Source organism: Wolffia australiana, chromosome 2 (assembly GCF_029677425.1).
Source record: "Wolffia australiana isolate 7733 chromosome 2, ASM2967742v1".
NCBI lineage: Eukaryota > Viridiplantae > Streptophyta > Magnoliopsida > Alismatales > Araceae > Wolffia > Wolffia australiana.
Genome location: NC_135836.1, coordinates 4079821 through 4103737, shown reverse-complemented (window position 1 = coordinate 4103737; position 23917 = coordinate 4079821). Strand labels below are relative to the sequence as shown.

Below are 23917 nucleotides of genomic sequence, written 5' to 3'. Positions count from 1 at the left end.
TGTCCGATTTGATGGAAAGTGCTGATGAGAGGCGGAGACAGAGAAGATCTCTTGAGAGATGGAGAGGGTCATTTCTGTCATTTACCCTCGTCACGGAAGAATTCACTGAACATGACTGATGACGGAATGTTGACGGTGACGACTTGACTGAAGGGGATGCTGACATTAAATTACCGTATTTTATAGTTCCCTATAAAATACAGTAATTTAATTTTTTCCAAAAAAAAGGAGGATTAGTGAAGAAAATTCCAAAAAGTGAAAAGAGCTGGGCCATATCTTCAAAAAGACAAACAATCATGCCAGAATTAAAGACGAAATGGTGACGATGACGAAATGTCAGCTTCTAAACGACAGTGATCTAATAATTATTTTTTTAAAAGGAAGATTAGGAAGGAAAATATCAAAAAATTGACAAGAACTGGGCCACATTTTAAAAGGACAAGGAATCGCGCCAGAATTAAAGACGGAACGGTGTCGATGACGAAACGGGGATGGATGACGGTATTATCCTCATCACTGCCACGTGTCAGCTTCTAAAGGACTGTGATTTAATATTTATTTTTAGGCGAGAAAATATCAAAAATTCATAACAACTGGGCCACATCTTTAAAAGGGGAAAGAATCGCATCAGAATTAAAGACGGAATGGAGATGACGAAATGCGGACGGATGACGCAATTATCCTCATCACTGCCACGTGTCGGGCTGTAAGAGACTAGGATTTAAAAATTATTTTTCAAAAAGGAGGATTAGGGAGGAAAATATATAAAAATTGATAAGAACTGGGCCAGATCTTTAAAAGGGGAAAGAATCGCGCCAGATTTCAAAAGTCGGCAGAAATTGAATGCGATTGCGAAATCGCGGAAGATCAAAAGAAGCGGAGGAGAGGAGAGGGAGGAAGAATTGATGATCTGCTTCGCCAAAATTGGCAAATTCGGATGGCGAATTCGTCGATCAAAGCTCGAAAAATCGCCGGTAATGGCGTTTTCATTCTATATACAGCCGTTAATCTCGTCTTCGCAGCAAGCGCGATGGCCTCCCACCACACCACGCCGTCGACTCCGCTGATCGAATTCCTGCAGCGGACGCAATCCGCGGTTCTTCAATCCCTCGGGCCGAAGAACTTCGATCCGAAGCTCTACGTCGATCTTCCGCTCCGCCGCGATCTGAACGACGCCAAGGCGGCTTTGGATGCGATCCAACGGCCGGGGAAATCCGTTTCTCCTTCAGATCTGAGGAAATTTCTTGGGGAGTACTTCGGCCCGGCGGACGGGGATTTGCGGTACGCCGTGCCTTCGGATTTCGTGCCGGAGCCCAAGGGATTTCTTCCCAAGGTGGAGCATGCTAGGGTTCGGGATTGGGCTGTGGAAGTGCACTCTCTGTGGAAGAATTTGAGTCGGCGGGTGTCTGATGATGTGAGATTTCGGCCCGATCTTCGCACCTTGCTGCCGCTTCCCGATCAAATCGTCATCCCTGGATCTCGATTCCGCGAAGTTTACTACTGGGACACCTACTGGATCATCAGGTAGCTTCAATCCCCATTCATCTCACCTTCAAACTTCGTTTTCCGAGAATTTCTACAGTTTCTACCTGGTTTGCCACCGTCAACGTTAGCGTCATCGGTGTCGATCGTCGATGACGTTGAGGAGTCTTGGCTGGTGGAGGGTTGATGGTATTCTTGACGGGGTGTCACGGAGGTTGAATACACCCATCATTTTCTGGGAAATTCTACTGGGTTTTTATGATACGCTCCTGAAGGACGCGAGATGATTACAGACAAATCTTGAACCAAAAATCCACGATATTACTCCAATTGGTAATCCCCGAACCAAATGAAGGCTAGAGTTATAGTTCCGGATCGTCCGGGACGTGGACGATGGACAAGACAGGACGAAGATCTTCCCATCCGACATCTGGAATCAGTGCAGGGACGCGAACGGGACGGTTTTTTCGTCAGATTGGATGACAACCGTCCCGTCTGGAGGTCTCGGGACGAATTTTCGTCCAACCTCGCGAATGGGACGATTTTTTCATCCTGGTAAGAAAAAACCGTCCCATCTGCATCCCTGCACTAGTATAGCTCCGGATCGTGCGGGACGTGGACGATGGACGGGACAGGACAAAGATCGTCCCGTCTGACTTCTGGAATCAGTGCATGGACGCGGACAGGACAGTTTTTTCATCCGAGACTTCCGGACGGGACGGTTTTTTCGTTCGAGTGGATGAAAACCGTCCTGTCCGGAGGTCTCGGGACAAATTTCCATCCCAATTTTTGTCCAATTTTCCCTGCACTATACCTAAAGTAGAGTTATTGAATTGAGAATACAAGCAGAAGAGACAATAGGACAGAATAGATCGGTCGGTCGTCCTATGGAGAAAGGGAGAATCTCCCTAGACCAGCAAAAGCAAGAGCCTCGGAGTGCCCCGGAGCTCCCCTCCAAGAAGAGTCAGTTAGCAGCTTCCCCCTTGCTTATTCCCCCCCTTCTTATTTATAATGAATATCCTTGTTTCCAATAGTCTTAGCACGTTTCTTACGTTGCACCTATGTGCGTGGAAGAGTCATATTAGTTTACTTTACATCTTCGACACTTGTTGATGTTGATGAGTCTGGTGTGGACTGTTGACGGTACTGCTGATGGGATACCACAGAGTTGATGTTGTCAGTCGACAACATCTGTCATTTTTCTGGAAATTCTACTGGATTTGACACACATCAACTGTCAACCATTCACTGTCGACGTGGTCAACCCTCGTTTATGTAGGCAAGTCTGGGGGTGATGGATGCTTGATGGTACTGCTGATGGGATAAAATGGTGTTGTTGTCAGTCAACAACACTAGTAATTCTTCTAGGAATTCTTGTGGGTTTTGACGCTTGTCAACTGTCAACCGTTAACTGACAACATTGTTGATGTCGTCGAACCTCATTGACTTTGGAGAGTCTGGGTTGATGGACAGTTGACAGTACTCCTGATGGGATACCCTGGAGGTTGTCATTGTCTGTCAACTTCACCAGTCATTTTGTTTCAATCGATGATGATGATGATTCTTATGTGTGGATGTGCTGAATTATGTTGTCAGCTGACAGTTGTCGGTTACTCATTGATGTTGCTGAATTATGGATGACGCTTATGTGTTGTTGATTCCATCATCACAAATTGACTTTGTTAAAAAAAATCATCACAAATTGACATTGACAAATTATGGAGGATGAATATGTGCGGTTGATGCTGCACTGCAAACGGTTGATGCTGGCGGTCATTTTTTATATCTTAGTTTCAAAGTCAACTGCATCATCACATTAGTGTACCGGATCCCATTATAACTCCGAAGTGAAACATGCTTGGGCGAAAGCAGTACCAGGATGGGTGACTTCTTGGGAAGTCCTTGTTGGTGATCACAACATGGGCATGTGATCACAGTTCAAAATTTCGAAAAAAAATTCAACTGCATCATCATTTCATCAATGCCAGTGACTTTCGTTGACGGTGAAGATGATGATGAAGAAATTTTTTACAATTGATGGTTGTGTGATGTTGAGGCCATCATCGACTCGAAGTCAACCATTCGTTGACATTGATGAATTCAGATGACGGGCAGTTCACCGTGACACTGATGGTTGAAGCCGTCTGTCAACGTAAACTGTCATTTTCGCTTCATTAAAATATTACTGACCAAATCATTGATCATCACATTGAGTTGACAATGATGACAATGATGGATATTTTTGAAATTGACAGATGTCTGACATTGACGGTCGTTGATATTGATGCTGACAACCATTGGTCAACATGATCATCAAAGTCAAATGTTATTGTCGTCTGGGTGTGCTAAATCCTACTCCATTTGTACTCTGATCAAGTGAGGAGATTAGGATTCGATTTCATCGTCTGCAGGGGGTTGCTGGCCAGCAAGATGTACGAGACAGCCAAGGCTGTGGCAAAGAATCTGTTGTTTCTCGTTGAGAAATATGGGTTTGTTCCGAATGGTTCCAGGGCTTATTATACGAACAGGAGGTGGTTTTCTTTCTGATTCTTAATTTGATTTTCCATTTTCTCGTCTCAGTTTTTGTTTATTTTTTCAAATTCTGCAGCCAGCCCCCTCTCCTCAGTTCGATGATAATGGAAATCTACAGGAAAACTGGTGATCTGATGTTTGTCAAGAAATCCCTTCCATATCTCTTAAAAGAGCACAAATTCTGGGGTTCAGGTATTAGGTAGTTGAAATAGAAATGTTGTCCTGGATGATTAATTTGCATGTTTATTTAGAAAATGAAAATTTTTTGGTTAATTTATTGGTTTCAATACACCAGCCAATAACTTTTTTTAAAGGGACAAGAATATAAGGAAGTAGAGGTATTATCCTGGCATATTCTCACGTATGAACCCTAAGAAGACAAAATTGGCTCTATTAGTATTATTTCAATGGTTTCCGATTCCCCAACTACATCTTATCTTTCGAAAGGAACAAGAATAAACGGACATAGGTGTAGTGTCAAGGTATACTGATGTGTGTTGCAAAAGAAATCAAATTTGACAGTATTTGATACTCTTTGTCAACTATTAACTCATAAAGAAAAACACGAATAAAAGGAAACAAGTGTATTATTTAGGCATATTTCTATGTGTTTTCCAGTAGAAATATAATTTTCCAGTTATAATTATTATTTTAATTTCTCCTCCCTATCGGCTAAATAGAAATACATGTATTATCCACAAACATTGCTGCATATAATCTATAAAAAAGCAAGTTCGGCTGTTTTTTGAGTAACTAATACTAAACAAGTCACCAACTACTATCTTTTCGGGAGGAACAAGAATAAAAGGAATGCTAAAGATACTCATTCTCCATGAATTCAGTTGTTTTTATTAATTTGCACATTTGTTGTCAGAAATTCATGAACTCAAAATAAGGGATTCTCGGGGGCACATTCACAAAGTGAATCGCTACTATGCAATGTGGAATAAGCCTAGACCTGAGAGTGGGACAACTGTAAGAACCTTCTTGAAAGTTCTTCCTGAGGGATTGATTATCCATAAATAGAAAAATTCTTTTTCCATTGGATAGGACGTGGCTTCTGCTGCTGGTATTCCAGATGGCCCTGAAAAGGAAGCTTTTTATCGAGAAGTTGCATCAACAGCTGAATCAGGATGGGATTTCAGCACCAGGTGGATGAGGTGAGCTTTGGGATAAACTTGGAAATCCTAATTGAAACAAAACCATAGTCCGTTCTTTAGTTCAAATAATGAAAATTAGAAAGTTGGCATATCATGTAAAATTGATGCCTCTTCTCATTAGAGTTTCTATGGTTTTGGCATTTTGCTTTATTCAAATTCTGTTTACTATTAACATTCAAAAAACATGCTTATTATCATTTGGTATTGCTTGCTGACGACGAGTTCATCATTTACAATAGATAATGTCAAGGACAACTCGTCATCATCCTTATCTGTGAACAGAGTGACAAGGACTAAATCTTCATCGTCGTCCTAGCCATGGACAAATGATGGGTGACAATCACAAATTGTCACTGCCCCATGTCATCTAAAAGAGTAAAAATAGAGAAAGGGATGAGAGAACAATGACGAGTCATCATTGTCATCTGTCAACAATTTGCATACCAGAATGAATGACGTGAATGATGATAAGTCTTCATGTCCTCTAGTCCTCTCATCCGATTGAATCGTTGACGGATGGCAATGACTCGTCATGGCCGTTGATAAACATCTCCTAAGAACCTATCAAACGAAGAGGAGAAGAGCTGATAACCCCACATGCGGATTGATCCACACGTGGGAGAATTTGAATTATGGCGGGAAAGGAGCATCGCAAGGAATTTAAAGATTGCTATAAATAAGGAGGAAGGAAGGCCGAGGCAGGTAATCAGTTGCAGAAGCCCTCTCCGGAGATTCTCCTCGGAGTAGTGTCGTCGTCCGATCCGGTCGGCAGCCGTCCACCCTACCACAAGGATCACATTCTACTTCTTCCTCTCGTGTTGACCTTTGATTGCTACACCTCTCAGGACTTGATTTCCTCTATTTTTTGTCTTTCTCTGGAACTCTTTGATCCTTATTCATCGAGGAATCCCCAAGAATTACTGTCTATATTGTTAGATATACCGGTATTCTAACAGCCCTCTCATGCACGTTCTCTATTTTTACTCTTTCATATGGAAAGTGGTGGGGACAAGTTGTCATCATCATTGGTGCAACAGGGAACCCTATTATTTGATTTACCTCTTAGGTTTCCTTAATTTGATTGTGGTGGTCCATTTTACCAGCGATGCATCAGATTTCAAGACACTGATGACAACATCCATCATTCCCGTTGACCTCAATGCGTACATTCTTAAGGTATTTTCCCCTCGAGCGACAATTTTCATGATTATATAAATTGAGATAATTCAATGTTGGGATTTGGGATTTGATAGAAATTTTCTTCTTACAGATGGAGTCTGATATTGCTTTCTTTTCTGAACTTGTTGGGGATGTCTCAACTGCGAAGAAATTCTCGGAATCATCTCTCTCTCGGCGGGAGACATTAAAAATGCTGTTCTGGAATGATGAGATGGGACAATGGCTTGACTATAGGTTAGCACAGGGTGGTCAATATGAGGTGGGCCTTTCTAATTACTTCTCCATTAACATTTTATAATAAACTGTTACGTTTATTTTTCTGGCAACTGATAAGAACCAGAGCATTCTTATTGAGGAAGACCAGCGGTATGATCATCCTCAGGAAGTCAGACAGAGGAGAGTGCTTAAAAGATCATCAACATAGAGGGAGTGCCAGGATGGATGTTTGCTACAGGGAAGATACTGGCAGAATGAGCCAAGAAAGCTTTAATTTACTTCTTGGCTGTCCTCTTAAGGGTTGGCTGCCCCATTTAAAGGGAAATTCAAGTAAAGTGGAACATGACTAAAGTAGCCCTAGCAGGTAAATTGTGAAATGCCGTAGATATGATGGGGATTGTATCAATAACATGTGCATGCGCACCTGCTATCACGTGGCATAAGTCATCACCTTTTCACATAAGGTTGTTGGAAATCAAGCTTTTGCTTTGCTATGGGTTTCCCCTTGAAGAATTTCTATGTAGCATGAAATTATTTGTGGGGTCTAAGATTTTTTTCTGTTAAGAGAAGGATAACAACTAAGAAATGCCACCCAGGTAAGTTATAGAACTGAAATATAAGAAAAAGATATTTTCTGCGCGAATGAATGTCAACACTCTACTTATGATCAAAATTAATTTTCCACTTTAACTGTTGCACTATCAATTGGTCGACATATACTGCAAAGGTTTGATCTAGTATGAAGTATGAAAGTTTCATGAATGTCTTCTGGTATTTGCTTAATATATTTTATCTGGTTCTTGCAGAAATGGGCTGCCACCAACCAAAACCAAAATATTTTCGCGTCAAATTTTATCCCACTTTGGATAGCATCTGAATCAGGTTATATTCTTCTCATTTTCAATTATATTTGCAAGATTCTCTTCTCCTCCCTCCCTCCCAACCCCCAACGAGTTGGTTAGGCTGACTCAACCCCAGGTTGACGTGAACCAAACCTGCTCTTGGGTCAGTCAGGTTAGTCGACCCATGAGCTGGTTTGGTTGACCCGATCATACCGCCAAAATCTGATTAGAAATCAACTTCTTTTAGTCCATCCATCAATGGATGCAACCTGCCAAGAATTGGTATACCTTTTTTCTGGGAAGGCAAAAATATTAATGCAAAGGGTAATAAATGTTTCCATTTTATGAAAGTGCAAAGAGAGATATTTCTGGCTCGCTTAAGCGTTATTGACTTGATCTCTATAATATTTGATACAGTGATGAAGAACATGAGTCGATCTCTGGCATACTTTGACTACTGAGTAGTCATTTTCTCTCTCTTAAATTCAGTATCAATTTAAGTGCTTTTTCATGAAAACTTAAATTAAGGTTCTTAGAAATCAACTTCTTTTAGTCCATCTATCAATGGATGCAACTGCCAAGAATTGGAATACCTTTTTTCTGGCAAGCGAAAATATTAATGCAAAGGGTAATAAATGATTCCATTTTAGGAAAGTGCAAAGAGAGATCTTTCTGGCTCGCTTAAGCATTATTGACTTGATCTCTATAATATTTGATACAGTGATGAAGAACATGAATCGATCTTTGACTACTGAGTAGTCATTGTCTCGCTCTTAAATTCAGTATCAATTTAAGTGCTTTTTCATAAAAAAAATTCAAATCTTGAGTGTTGATTTGGAACTATTATTCATGTTTTTTCAACCTGCATGAGGAAGTTCTCATGAGTTCCTGTCAAAAAAAAATTTGCGCAAAATCCTGAAAGGACGCTTAGTTTTAATGAAAAATATACAAAAAATTAAAATGTGATGATTTTTTGTCCAATGCTAAACATTCTTTCCGTTTTCCCATAGAAAAAAACTCACTTCATTCTCTTCTTTTTCTATATTCATGTCTAAAGACCATTCCATGGTCAAGAAAGCTGTACAAAGCCTCCGGTCCTCGGGCCTTCTTCATCCCTACGGTATCGCCACTTCATTAACTGATTCCGGCCAACAGTGGTGCGTACAACTAAGTTTGTTTTTATGTTATGTTATATTTTTTGTTAATAAGGGTTAAAAAAATTCAGTTAAAGATCTTTTTGCCTGGTTTTTCTTTTTTTCTATTCAGGGACTTCCCCAATGGCTGGGCCCCACTTCAGCATCTCATTGTCGAAGGTCTGGCGAGATCAGGGATCAAGGATGCACAAGATCTTGCCGAAGACATTGCCAGCCGTTGGATCAGAACTAACTTTGTTTCCTACCAGAGGTCGGGCGTGATGCATGAAAAGTATGACGTTACAACATGCGGAGGCTTTGGTGGTGGCGGTGAATACAGCCCGCAGGTGATGTACTCTCTCGTTGTTTTTCTTCTCATATTAGATCAGACTTGTGCATGTTTCTAATTGCTATTGATTGAATAAGCATAAAATTAAGATAAGGATATGATGGTTTGTGAAGCTAGAATAAGATTGGCTAATGAATCCGGTTTTAAATTTCGGGTTGCAGTCTTTCGTTTTTTGAGTTGTAGTAAAACCTGAAAGGAAAACGATAATAATCCTTTGGAGGAATTTCCTTCATTACTTCTCATTTTTTTTCTGATTTTTAATTTTTTTATCAGGTCAAAGTCGTCCATAACCACTTAAAGTGGTGATTCTCTCTCTGTATGTCTCTGTTTCTCTCGGATTATTTCTATTCGAAATCTGACATTGGCCATGTTTCTCATTGGAGCTATGATTGAGGGTTGTAAATTTTGGCCTGTAGTCTCTCCTTTTTGGATATCTGTAAAATGGGAAAGAAACATGTTCATGATCACTTGGAGGATTTTTATTTGTGGCTTTTAATTCTTTCCAATGTTTTTTGTATTTTTTCGTAATCTCTCAGTTCTGAGCAGCACAAAAATCGGAGGATTTTGCTACGTAATTTTTTTATTACCACATTTTCTGTTCAATTTGTGATCAATTGTGTAGTCGAAGTAATTAAAATTGTGTTTCATCATCTCTTTCCATTACAATTTTTTTTAATCTAACTTGCCCATCTTTCCAATTCAAGACTGGTTTTGGCTGGTCCAACGGAGTGGTTCTCGCGTTCTTGGAGGAGTTCGGATGGCCCCGGAACCGGGAAATTGGCTGCTGATGACTGAATCATGGCCATTTCACAATAAAATAATGATTATTCATTCGACCAATAACGGAGTCCTTTCATGGATACTTCCATTGCTATGATAGATCATGATCTATGATTTTTTTACGCATCATTACATGTGTTACTATGGGAGGGTGTAGGGTGAAAACTTTATCTATGGTTGACTATGCAGAATCTTATTTAAAGCTTATTACATACGCCCGATACTTTATAGTTCTTTGAATATTTGTTTTTGTGAGCCTCCAAGATGATACAAAGATGAATTGAATTGTACTCAAATTTTGGAGTTCTCGTTCTATTCACTTTCGAGCAATGTTCTCCTTGACTTCGTCTTCGTGCTCCGGTAGAACTCCGCAGCCGAGTGCAGTCCTACTCTCTAGAGAATTCTCGCACTCCGAAGGAAGTGTATTATTAAACTCTCATCCAAGCATCATCCTGACGGAATACTAAGATGACAGGGCCCTCCAGATTTTTTTGTTAATTAAGTGAAAATTTTCTTCTACATTCAATAATATATAATCTGGATCTTGTGATAGTTTTGATGAGGATATGATGTCATTATTGAGTTTTATCCCATATTACTTCACATAATCAATTTCCATCTACCCACTATCAGACACAATATTGGATCCTGTGACCATTTTTTGTTAATCACTGCACCATATAACATAATTCTTGACAAAAATGAAAATTATGCACTAATACACCAGATGATAAATAAAACAATATGAATAATCACACTTAGTCTATACATATAAATCATTAACTAATAATACACCAGGTGATAAATTGAAGAACCATGCAGATCCAGAGTTAGTCCATAATTCTATAGGATTAATATGCAACAAAATAGTATTTATGAATCGTGAATTTAAAATCATAAAAATTCATCTTTAAGGTAGTGTATTTAAGATCTAGTTTTCTTGAAGATTTAAAGATTTTCCAAAAATATTAAACATACTGAGAAATTTCTCTATGGAATGAGCCTCCATATTTCATAACTTTTGAGGGAGATTATCTTACAAACTTAAATCTCTTCACAAAAAGCTTAGATCAAAGAAAAGATACTATTGTAACCTATGTTTACCTGTGCTTCATCATTAGAACTTAAAACAACTAAAATATGTTAAAACTATGATGACTTTATTATTCCAAGATACTATCCCTTCCAATGACAGATATCTTCCTATGTCCTTTTTGGAATTAGTTATTGCATTTAAATAAAACATGTTTGTCTCTAAAATAAACAATGTACTAATAATCATAAATATCATCCTATGTTATTAATAATTTTGTGAAGTTTATGTGATTATTTCATTCAAATGATCATCGATAAATGTTACTAATACACAAAATGATTTATTGCACTTTAGAATGGATTTCCTATTTTTTTTGATTTTATGGTATTTTAACATAGTTTTCTGACATTAATTTCATGAATGAAATAATTTAAAAAGTCACAAACTATTTATTCTGATTTATTTAAATATTTTAAGTTGTTTATAATATTTTTAGATTGATATTCTGATTTTTATGTATTTGCTAGTATTTTTATGAAATTGTATGACAAAATTCATAAACAAATTAAAGTTTTAAGCCAGAAAATATAATTTTAAATTGATTAAAATATTTTTAATGAATTTTTTGACTTCTCTTCTCGTAGAAATGCAGGTCATGCTGGCAGTTGGCCGCACAAATCAGACGAGAGGGAAAACCAAGTGACTTAGATTTCTACAAATTAAAAACGATGATATCTAATTATCCAAATTGAGTTTCAGGTTTAAATTTTGAGGGTAGTTTCATCCTTCATTGATCTATCCATCCAATGTCTTATATTTATAAATAAAACCCCAGACCTCGTAAAAAAGGCACACTTAGATTTTGTTTCCAGTTATGATTAGTTAAGTGATTTGCTCATTCAAAATCTCAATTAGACTTTTTCTTGTACTCCAATAGAGAATGATTGAAGGAGTGACATTCATATCAAGACACCTAAAAAAGTACCGCTCAGTCCATTAGGCATATGAAAATGAGGTTCGTGTTATATTTGTCTTCGTCTGATACACTTCTCAGTCTTTTTTCCCTAGGTTACCATCATTGATGGCCTTGGTTTTCACTATCACTCATGCCACCTCCAACTTTGCCACTCGTCAGTGCATATATGCCTCCATCTCCATCGCCACTAGCGACGATAAAATCATCCCTGATTTGCCGCTCAGCCTGTATCCACCTCAATCTCCATCGCAATTAGTGCCAGTATTTTGTTCACATACTCCACCCCATTGATGCTCCCAATGCGCCAGGTAAGGTATTTTAATTTAGAATTAATTATTATTTCAACCATAAATACTTATAGAATTTCTGAAACATCTTTATAAGTTTAGAATAAAATAGATCAATAGGATTATTATTTTATGGATTTCTGACATTGCTTTGAATTAATTTTCAATAGTTTTCATTCGTTAAATTATATTTAATTCTTAAAATAAATATAAAAATAAAACAAAAGTTAAATTCTGCTTATTCAATACCTGCTCTTGGTGGATTCAACCTTTATTTGCTCAATTATAAATGTTGTTCAATGAAACAAAAGCCTTAAAAGAAGCATTTAGCCCTAATTTCTGATTCATTACCCACCATAGTGGTTATAAAATATTTTTAATCATAAAGTATACATATGATCATATACATTAAATATCATGCTCTTTCGATGAATATATTATATTGATTTTATGGAAAAATAATTGCCTTCATGAATGGACCTCATACTAAATAGTTAATTTTGAGTTTTTCAGAAAATGGGAGTTTAATTTCACTTCATGAATGGACCTCATACAAAGATCCGTTGACTTCAATACATCAATGTGTGATCTCAAAGTTCTTATCAATCATGAGCATGATATTAGAATCCTATAGTTTCGTCTAGTGGTTTCTAACCCTAAAAGTAACTTTCAAACTTGCTCGATAATTTTGTAAGTAATCATTAAAATCTTATTCCCTTAATTTTTAGTTTTTCAATTGAAACATTATTTTTTTTATATTCTACTCCTAAAAATTTGACATGTGACAGAACCATTTAAGATGCATCATTTGTTATCAAACTTCAGTAAAACCAAACTGAATCAATTGTGAGTCCGGAATTCAGGATTTTCTTGACAGTTCTGTACCATTTTTTGTCTGAACAAGAAACCACATTGAAAACCAAAACAAATCAGGAGTAAAATATATAAAAACAGATATATAGATACATAGATTTATAGATATATAGATATTACAGCCATCAATATTGGAACACATGTCTTGTCCCTTATATCGACTAAACCCTTCTGCTAACTGCACTGCTATTATTTTATGATAAAAAAGGATAAACATAAATCATTTAAAAGGTATAAAAATTTAATAGGAGTAAAGGTGATAGAACCAACTTTTGGTTGGTACTTTTCACTCAGTAAGATTATTTTACACAAGTTATGCCAAAATGTTCTTTGATTTTATGAATCCATGACTAAAATAATGTATTGGTCTATCTAAATTGGTTTTTTCACTCATTTAACTAATCACTTGACCTAAAATTTGAATAATATTTTTCAGTTTTAAATTTCATATTTTGTGTTACTCATGATGGAACTTATATGTTTTATGAAACCAAAAGCAGTATTTGACCGAACCGCAGCCATACTAAAGTTTAGCCATTGTTTTAGGTTTTTCGTCAAAACCCAATAGAGTAGACCAAAATTAGTCATTTGATTGAATTTTTATGTAATATTAAAATTATTCTTCTCCAAGCAGGTGATCATGTAAAAGGACATGCTGGAAATAAAATAAATTCAGTATGAAAACCTACTTTTAGAGGATATAACCGTCAAACATCATCCTTTTATATTATTTTCTAATTGGGTGTCCATAAGTTCCCAACACTATTAATATGTTGGAAAATAATTGTTAATATAAATATCAATTTAATCTTGATTTCTTGGACCTTAATCCCCTTAAGCGCTTCCATGAAGAATTGAATGGAGTAAAATTTAATTATTTTTATCCTACATTATAAATGAATGATAATTTCAGGTATCATCTCCAAGGATTTTTCACTTTAATTCATCTCCACTTTTATTTAAAAATATTATCATCAAATCCTGAGTGGATACAAGTTTAAATAATTTAATCACCAATAATAATATTCATGAGAATGGTCAATCAACAAATCCAATCTCAGTTCTTATTTATCTATCAATAATTCATATTAATATCGAATTATTTGAGTATTAAGCTGAATGAATATTAATCAGATCCATTTCATTAAGTTAGTTCATTGTTGAACTTCTTACTCTTATTACTTACTTTTTTCTTTTCTTTTTTTGTATCTCTAACTCAGGTTGATGGCTATATTATTGATGAATACACTTATACCATCAATTAATATTATTTGGAATATGTCAAGAAAAATATAATGCCATTGCACAATATAAACTAATGTGCACATAAATGCCTTCTGTGTATCTGTAATTTCCTCTTGCACCAAGCATGACTATTGACGACTTTGTATTTGTCTTTGAGTCAGATTTGAATCTGTATTGTATGGTTACTTTAGATAGGTCTCATTTTTTATCTTTCAGTAATATTTACGAGATAAATTTCCATAAGGAAATACAATTACATCAGTGAATAAAGGTGTCATCGAGGTTAAAATGAAAAAAACATAAAATGAGAAGAAGATAGATCCTTGATGAAGTCATCCAAAAATAAATATGGTCATTCTGAGTCATGAAGCACATGCAAAAAATGTCTCTCCCTGTCATAAATGTAGTTGATGAGGGTTTTATCCTCAAAGAGCTTAAGTACTGGCATAATTACATTACTTTATAAGAATCTAGAACATAAACTAAGAAGTAATTCATTTTTTAAAGTAGGTTTTATTTATTTTTCATTTTAATATATGATATTTAATACCAAAAAATTTAATAATATAAATATAATGATAACTGTTATGAGGGTTAAAATACTCACAATTACATGTGTCTGGTCAATTGCTTGTGCTCCATAGTCCCAAAGTAAGGAAGTCATTGTAAAATTTGTGGCTGGCCAGTATGCACATTAAGATCATTTATGTTGCCTACTTATTTATATTAATTTGATTTTATATGTGTGCAATCAATTTTTAAATGTTAAAATCTATTTTCAAATGTTATTTTATTTTTTTGTTTTATGAAATTTTATGACATCATAGTCGTCGAGAAAATAAAATTTTAAATTGGAATTGTTTTTAAGAATTTATTTAAATGAGTTTGTAAGTTTAAAATGTGGCTTGTCAAGGGATAATGGCATCGTGCCACATGTGCCATTCTGATTTATTTATATTGTGAAAAATCATGGGTACATCTAATCCAATGATCAAACAAATTATTGTACGTCCCAATCGTAGTGGAAAAGTGTATTATGTCATTGTAATTAGCGATCCAATACTACAAATCTTTTAACGAACTTTATTTTTTAGTGAGCAGGGGGCGCATTGTGATATGCAATATTGTGAGGTGTAGAATCGTTATAAGCGTGGTCTAAAGCATAACACATGACAAGATAAGAAATACTGAGAGTGAAATTATAATAAATGCTATGGCAAGCTGGGAAAAGTTTCAGCCAGAGAAATTTCATTTGTAAACTATTATTAAATGTGTTATTAAAGCCTTTTTTACGTATTAATAAATGATTCCAATGACACAGTTTTGACACGATCCATATTAAGGCAGTAAGTGTAATAATCATAATTGAATCTGCAGATTGGTAATCTGACTCATAGATTTATGGAGGAGAGAAATAAGAATCAGTAATTCATAATCATCAAACTTTAGGACTCTAAATCTAACAATTTAATATATTCTAGGCTGAAACTTTAAGGCAGCTTATTCTCATCATCCTCTGCTGAATACTACCAAAATAGTTTAAAATCTTTTAATTCATCTATAATTTTAGGCCTGGAGAAAGAGACCATTTATTGATCATTTAAGATTTCTTGGTGTTTTCATTTGTTGAATAAAGTTTGAAGGGAAAGTAAAAGTAGACGCCTCTTCCACAACAAAAAATTTGTGCCTTCCTTTAAGAATATGTGTTTGAAACTATGATACTTATTTTTAACATGGTTTCTGCTATTATGTGATTTTCCATACCATATAAGATATAAAGAAGAATGAAAACTTTTTACATGCATTAGAATAGGTGTATGCTCAACCTAGATGAAGAGGTATAACCTACACAATATAGAATAGAGGACTAAGTTATGTTTATTTATAAGATATCCAGAAGAAATGTTTGGCTATTACTTTTATATCCCTCAGAAAGATTAGTGATTTTTTGAAAAAAAGGTCATTTTCTACTAGGAGACAGTAGGAGTAAAGTAGTCTTTCAAGAAATTCCAAATCCATACACAAATACTAGTGTTATTAGGCTTTCATTGAATACTTGCATCAGAGACGTCCCCGGAGCCATCATCATCATCATCAATGCTTATGTCAGTTCGTGTCCAACCCGATCAGCACGCCAAGGCAAAGGTAAAGACACCTGGGTTCAAATACCCTGGGTAAATCATGTCTGCGGCATGTGCTTGTTATATTTTTTGCATTTACCGTGTTCATCATGTTCGTGTTCGTGTGGTCATTATGTGTTGTGATATTTTCATGTAGTTATGTTTTGCATGTCATGTTGTATTTTTGTTATAGTTAGGTGGTCCCTATGTATAAGAGTCCCCCACATTGGACCCTTTGTAAGGGATAGTGCACTCTTGGTAAGGACCCATCATGACCCCTATATAAGGGCATGATGGACACCCTTAGCGACAGACCAGAGTTTATTTTTGTTAAGATTATCGATCAGGATTTAGTCTCTTGAGGAGAAGAAAAAGAAAAGAAGAAGCAAGAGGGAGGGGAGGAGGAGCCGTCCTACACCACCATCAATTGCCAAGCAACCGCCGCTATCGAGCGACACGCACCGCCGTGCTAGATCCACCGCCATCCCCCTGCGATGTTTGCTAGGCCACCCATTGTCACACCACTTCTGGCTGCCTGTTTCGATGCTAGGTCAGCCGCGCTTGCACCGTCGCCAATTGCTAGCATCACCCGTTAGACCGCCTGATTGCACCGTCAATCAGGACAGTGCGTGGACCATTGACCATCCGCGCCTTCCTCCAGGGCCCTCGCGTTGTCCAGTCAGCCGTTGTTCATGCACTTGCATCTGGTTGCCTGCATCAACGGCCAGGTTGGTGTGCCGCACTATCGTTCGGCTGTCCACAACATTTGCTAGACCATCAATCCGACTACTGGTCGACCGCTTGGGTGTCTGGCCGCTTGCGCCTACCACCTGGTCGACCACTCTGTCCATTTGGCTACGTGACCTTATTAGGGCGCTTGGTTGTCCTCCACTGGTAGCGTGCATTGTGCGCTTGGCTGTCCGCGCCGCCTACCCGGACACCCCATGTTGGTCCCTCGGCCGTCCATGCCACCTACTTGGCCGCCTGTGTTGTGCCGCCATCTGGTCACCCGAATTGTTTGCCGAGCTGTTCGTGCCACCTGCTAGGATGTCGCTCAACTTGCCGGGCCGCACTACCGCGTGCAGCTCGCCGCCTGTTGCCCCCGCTACTTGCGCCACCTAGTCGCGTCATTGATTTGTCTTCGTGGTGCTGGACCGAACACATCACTTGCACCGAGTTGCATGTCGTCCTACGCCATGCTGTCTGTGTTGAAACCCGCTCCCTCACCTTCATCCTTCATCTCTCCAGCGTCACGCTCTAGCACCGCCTCTCCGCCGCCTGTCAAGTTACGTCGTGCCTGTCTTTGGCACAACTCCACCGAAATTCGCCCGCCGGCTAGTGCACCCCGAGTCCATCGACACAAACAACGCCACCAACGAGGTACTCTGTACCCCTTGCTCACCCGTTAATTTATCTACTTCAGTATATTTCTCGGCTGCACTCCACCGCACTCAGGTTAGAATAGGTGAGCAGAAATTATATACTGAAATTTACGACTTGAATGAGTTCTTAGGTACGGGTCGACCCCATCCGTTACGTGTGGGTGCCAACTTATCTCATCTGCTCAGCACTGTAATCGCCATCATCGCTCGGAAGAGGGTCAGAAGGTCACTGTCATCATCAGCGTCATCCACCTTAGAGCTTGGAGCTTGGCAGAACCCCATGAGTCGGGGCCCGCATGTACACCCATCTAGGATCACTACATCACGTAGTTTCATAACTGTAGGAAATTACCCATCGGACGATGTCATCAACGTCCCGCATCATCTTGGTATCAGAGTAGGCTGGGGTCACCCAAAGTTTGCCTCCGTACTGTATCATCATCCCATCTGCATTCATCCATTTTTGAAAACTCATTTAGGTACCCCCACAAGGATAATGGCCATGGTTGTCAAGACACAATCCAGCAGGAGGATGGATCAGGGGGAGTCAACCTCCCCGTGATGAGAAGGCTCGTCGCCGACTAAGAGAGGCAGCCCCACGTGCCTCTTGGAGTCATGTCCCTCAACAACCGTGGATGGTGCCTCACCACCTCCTTCGGATCGCGGGCAGACAGCACCCGACAAAAGGGGTGCCACCGGATTGTCCAGTTCATGCAGGAATACCGTGCCCACCGTGGACGTGCACAATCGCACCATAGTGCTTCACGGTCACTAGGTGCTTCATCCCCTAGCAAAAATGAAGAGATAGCGATGGCGAGTTGTCGCTCACAGGGGAAGGATCCCATGGACGAGCCTATACTCCGCGGCCCCTTCGCACACAGGTATGGAGCTGGACGTGCCCGAGGAAGACCGTACCAGCAGCATCGACCCGAGAGGAATCGTCCGATAAGCATGGAGCTTACCTTTGTACCTTGACTGCCGTTGCCAAACAAGTGGAGCAGTTGTTGGCCTGACCCATGGTACCTTTGGTACCCACCGTCGTGCTAGTGCACGTAGCACTAGACCGAGTCTGCGATCCACCTTGGGTCCTGTGACCACTAGAGAGAACACGGCGCCCTTATGACGACGACAACCTAGAAGATGATAGGTGGAAAGACAAGGTGCAGAGAGACCAATGCCCCGACCGTTATCCCGCACGCGTCCCACAAGACATCCGTGTCTGGGAAAGACAAGACCCATGAGATGACTAAGACCGTGGTTCATGGCCAACTGTCCAGCTTGCCGAGACGGCTACGTGTTGCCCTACAATCGCTAATACGAGGAACCTGAAGAGGTTCCCCGATACCCACCGCATGTGATACTGGATATCGGTGTGCCATATGATGGTCAACCCCGACGTTGAGATGACCACGCCGTCATGCCGGCATGATGGTCAACTGCATGTGACGCTCGATGCTCCCTGCTACCCGACCACACCTCTACGACATGCCGGTCCACGTTATGGAGGATACCCGATGCTCGAGCGGCGCCTGGACGACTATGAGCGCTAATAAGAGGAGCATCAAGCTCGGATCTAGAAGAGCATACGAGCTGACGTAGTGATTTTTGAAGGGTCGAGGAAGCCGATGGAGTTCATCAATTGGGAGTCAAGTATGAACTCCTATGTCTATTGGTACCGCATGAACAATGACATGTGCGTTGAATATGCAGAGAAGAGTATGAACGACGACATCCTCACCTTCACCTCTCCAGCGTCATGCTCCAGCACCGCATCTCCGCCGCCTGTTGAGCGACACCGTACTCGTCGCTGGCACGAATCCACCAAATCTGCCTGCCGGCTAGTGCACCTCGAGTACATCAATAGGGACGCCGCCGCCGATGAGGTACTCTGTTCCCTTACTCGTCCATTAATTTATCTACTTCAGTATATTTCTCGGCTGCACTCCACCGCGCTCAGGTTAAAATAGGTCGAGCCTGTCCGTTGTGTGTGGGTGCCAACGGATCACATCTGCTCGACACGGTAATCACCATCGTTGCTTGGATGAGGGACAGAAGGTCATCATCATCGTCATCGGTCATCCACCTCGGAGCTAAGAGCTCGGCAAAACCCCACGAGTCGAGGCTTGCACTTACACCGATCTGGGATCACTACATCACGTAGTTCCGTAACTGTAGGGAATTACCCATCGGATGACGTCACGGACGACATCCGGCACCAAACAATTTTCATGCAAAGGGAGATAGCAAAATTAATACATAATTAGGTGCTAGAAAATAATTTTCACGCAACGGAAGGTAGAAAAATTAATACATAATTAGGTTCTAGAAAATAATTTTCATGCCAAGGAAGATAGAAAAATAAATGCATAATTGATCTATAAACCATACATGAGCACATCAACTTCTGGTGAACTAATTCCACCCTTAACTTTCTCCTTGGAGAATTTTCTTCAAGCCATTCACGTGTTTGAGCTCTAGAAGTGTTCCGAATGAGATGATGGATATCTTTGTCCTCTTCTACAACTCTTCATGAAGATTTAACAGATTTCCACACAATCAAGTCTCGCTAGCAGAGTGAGTGGAGTGAGAAGAAAAGAATGGGGGGTGCACCAAGACTTGGTTGATATGGGCATCTAAAATTGGTGCCACCCTCTATTATACGTATTCAGGAAAAATTTTAAAACTCCTTATCACATTAAGTATATCTACCAAACATCCATAGATCGTATGTGTGTGACCATCTAGGACCATGAATCAGTCTAGTTAATAACTTTAATAACCTTATAAAACTTATCACCCGACCTTAGTAACTACATATATTGAGATATATAATAATTAATCAATGATCAATTTAACCTAATTTATATGAAGTTTCCAGTGTATGAGGAGAAAAAACTAAACTGATAACATGCAAATAGGATCTAATAAAGAGCTAATTTCATCATATTTTTAGGATTTTAATGCGTAAAACATTAATTTTTAATGCATGTTATCATGATTTTAGGTTAAAACAAGAATTTCCTTAAATTTAAAAGTACATGATGTATTTGATAAATACTTTGGTCGATTTTTACATTTTTAATGGTTTTAAAATCATCATCATATGAATTTATATGCTTTTAAATTGACCTATTTCTATAAATAAAATAAAAATAGTAATAAACTTATTTTAGAAGCTATTAGCACATTTTTTCGCATTAATAATCTTTTTCTTTCATTTTATTTCAAGTGTTTTCTTTTACAAATGTTTTTTTTATTTAAACTGGCCCTTATTGGGCTCACGAACAGCGCGATCCGCATGCAGGGCCGCATAAGTCAATTAGGAGAAGAGTGCGGGCCGTCGGTGTGTGACATGCATGTACTCAATTTTGTGCGTGTCACGCATGGAATGGAGACATGCAGAGGCACTACGAGCCAATCGCATCGTGTTGTACGCCCAGCGTACAACGCAAAATGGATAGCCGTTCTAACGGGATCGAAAGAAGCTCTTCTTCTGATTCCGCGGCGATAAAAAGCGAAAAAGACGAGAGTATTCATCATTCTTGATTTTTAAAGCTCAAGGAGAGATCCCTAGCTCCCTTGAAGACTCAAAGATTCAACCAAGAAGAATTCAGAGCTCGATTCGTGGAAGAAATTTGCAGATCCGTCGCCGCAAATTTCAGTAATTGCAAGTCAAAATTGGAGGAAAATCTGCGGCGTTCGTTGCTCGAAGTTCGCCTGAATCGAGTCTCTGCTATTTCTGGTATTTCTAGGTTCCTTCTGAACATATTTTACGCTTCATCATTTCTCCAACTTTTCCAGTTTTGAGATTCATCCACGTTCGCCGTTTGTGTTTTTTTTAATCCCAATTTTAGTTCTCTTAATTCCGAATTTTAGTTTATCTTTGAATTGATCAAGCCTGAATCAAATTAGTTAGATAAATCTGAATCAAATTTGAACCTTGACTCGACCAAACTCGAGCTAGAACACCCTAATTGGCAAATCGTGTTCACGATTTGCCAATTTACGTTAGCTTTCAATTTCAAACAATATATATATATAATAATAAACAAAAATATATATACATATTCACGATTTGATATCACAGGACATTTTCACAATTTCAAAGGAATGAGGATAAAAAATTGAATTAAAAAAGAAGGTACTCTTAACATCCTAAATCCGTCAGAAATAAATCAAATAAAATACAACGCATTTAGAATTAAATCAATTCTATATATAGATTTCAAATTCACTAAAACAAACTTAAAAATATAAGTCAAAGCAATTAAAGACTTTAAATCAAATGAAAAAATAAATTTAAGTGATTTTAAATCTCTGTTATTAAATAACAGAGAACTATTGAAATCATTTAAGTTCAAAAGGATAGAATGTTAGTTGAAAACTACAAGTATTAGCATTTAAATAAGTAATTAAAACATTATTTCATTTAGGTTTCGACTTCTGAGCCCTAATTAGAGAGAAAAGTGAATTTTTTCTATCGCCTCCCTAGGGTTCGACCCCTTACTCAAGCATTAAGGGATATATAAATTTAGTGATTAAGTTTGAAAAACTCCCTAAATAATGGGATATAAACGTATATTTTTTAGCTTATCATTTGGCGCCGTTGCTGGGGAGGCAACAAAGCTGACTTTCATTTTTTTGATTTAGGGATTTATTTTAACACTCATTTGAATGATGAATACTATGCAAGTGTGTTCTGTTTGATTTTTGTTTTGCAAAAAAAAAAAAAGAGTTTTCTTGAAATAATGTATAACTGTTATGGAATTAATGAATTCCATAACGGAATTATGGGAAGTATGGGAAATAGGGAAATTATTCTCCTTATTTTTATTTTTTTATTATTCCATCAGCATCCAATTTCCCTGATTATTAAAATTATATTCACTCACATGCTCCTCTTAATCCTCAATTTTCAAATTCGTATTGCAATTCTTCATATAATCATATCGACGTTTCTATGATTGAATTTCCAGATAGTAGAAAGGGGATTTGCAATAATCAATACAACTCGGGAAATTCTTTTTCATATGATCAATTTTTTAGTAATCCTTCTAATTTTCATCCTATTTCTCCTAATTTTCATGATAATGATCCTATTTCAAAGAAAATGAATGGATTTCAAGAAAATGAATGTAATAATTCTAGAATTTCTGACATATATGCCTCCTATGAGTCCCGATCTTCCAATTTCTCTTCAAATTATTATTCTCCTTCTAATGCTGATCCTGGTAAGAAAACTTTGCTGGAACTGATGATTTGAAAAAGCATGCAAAATACTTCAAATATCACTCATGTTTCTGACAATTGTGATGCATATGCACATGCTAATATTGAATCTTCAAAGTGTGATTCTCCTTGTACTCCCGACTTTGGCAATAAAACCTTGTTTGAATGGATGATTGAGAGAACTATGAAAAATATGCAATAAAATGAACATGCGAATTCTATAATTTCTGACGTAGATCGCTCCTATGATTTTCAATCTTCAAATTATCATTCTCCTTCTACTTCCGATATTGGCGATAAAACTTTGTTTGATTGGATGATAGAAAAAGACATGCAAAGTGCTTTGAGCATAACTAAATTTTCTAAGAAGTGTAATCCATATGCTCATTGAAAATCTGAATCTTCAAATGCTTTTTCATCTACGTCTCATGATCAAACTAACCAAAGTTTGTTGGATTTGATTGATGAAAACAAACTATGGGAAGAGTATATAAGATTGCAGGAAAGGGAAAAAGCTTGGGAAGAAGAGAAGAAGCTCACTATGATGCAGATCGACATGCTGAAATCAACACAGACCAAGATGAGCTATGAGTTTTCCGAAGATTCAGCCAAACTCCAATCCATACAACCTGCTAATGAAAAAGAAGATCAATATTCACTCAAATCTTTTATGAGTTTTCAAGTTTCTAATTCATCATCTTCGTACCATGAAAATGATTTTATGCATGAACTTGAACCTAGTGAGGCAACATTTAATTTTGTTAATGAAGTTCATGAACATAGAAACAGATATAAGGATATCATGCATGATAGTGATGCAAATGGGGTAGAGGAAGAGTCATTTTCTGATTTGGTAGATGATGTCAAAGATTGGATTAATGGAGATGAGAATATGATGAAGAATGACTTAGTGATTGGAAATATTTTAGATTCTGATGATTATTCTCCACCAATACCTTTTCCACAAGCACTTTATTCTAGAGCCCCAAGGAGACAACTTGATTTTCTTATGGAGGATAATGGTCATACGATGGAGTTGGATGAAATTCTTATCGATATGCATATGATATTTGAAGATTTTTGAAATGATATTGAG

At 38.0% G+C, this 23917-nt stretch overlaps 1 protein-coding gene and 1 long non-coding RNA gene across 2 annotated transcripts; both read left to right on the top strand.

Annotated features, from left to right (window-relative positions):
• The first annotated feature begins 812 nt into the window (after window positions 1-812).
• Window positions 813-9913, top strand: TRE1 (trehalase 1). The gene is made up of 11 exons (XM_078591720.1): window positions 813-1524; window positions 3894-4013; window positions 4091-4206; window positions 4889-4989; window positions 5065-5174; window positions 6278-6350; window positions 6445-6612; window positions 7376-7451; window positions 8469-8568; window positions 8678-8891; window positions 9598-9913. Exons 1-11 carry the CDS (start codon window positions 938-940, stop codon window positions 9679-9681), a joined length of 1749 nt encoding a protein of 582 aa, XP_078447846.1. The 5' UTR covers window positions 813-937; the 3' UTR covers window positions 9682-9913.
• Window positions 9914-21012: 11099 nt separating this feature from the next.
• Window positions 21013-23515, top strand: LOC144716565 (uncharacterized). The gene is made up of 2 exons (XR_013584938.1): window positions 21013-21334; window positions 23307-23515. It is a non-coding gene; the product is annotated as an uncharacterized LOC144716565 (long non-coding RNA).
• Window positions 23516-23917: the final 402 nt, after the last annotated feature.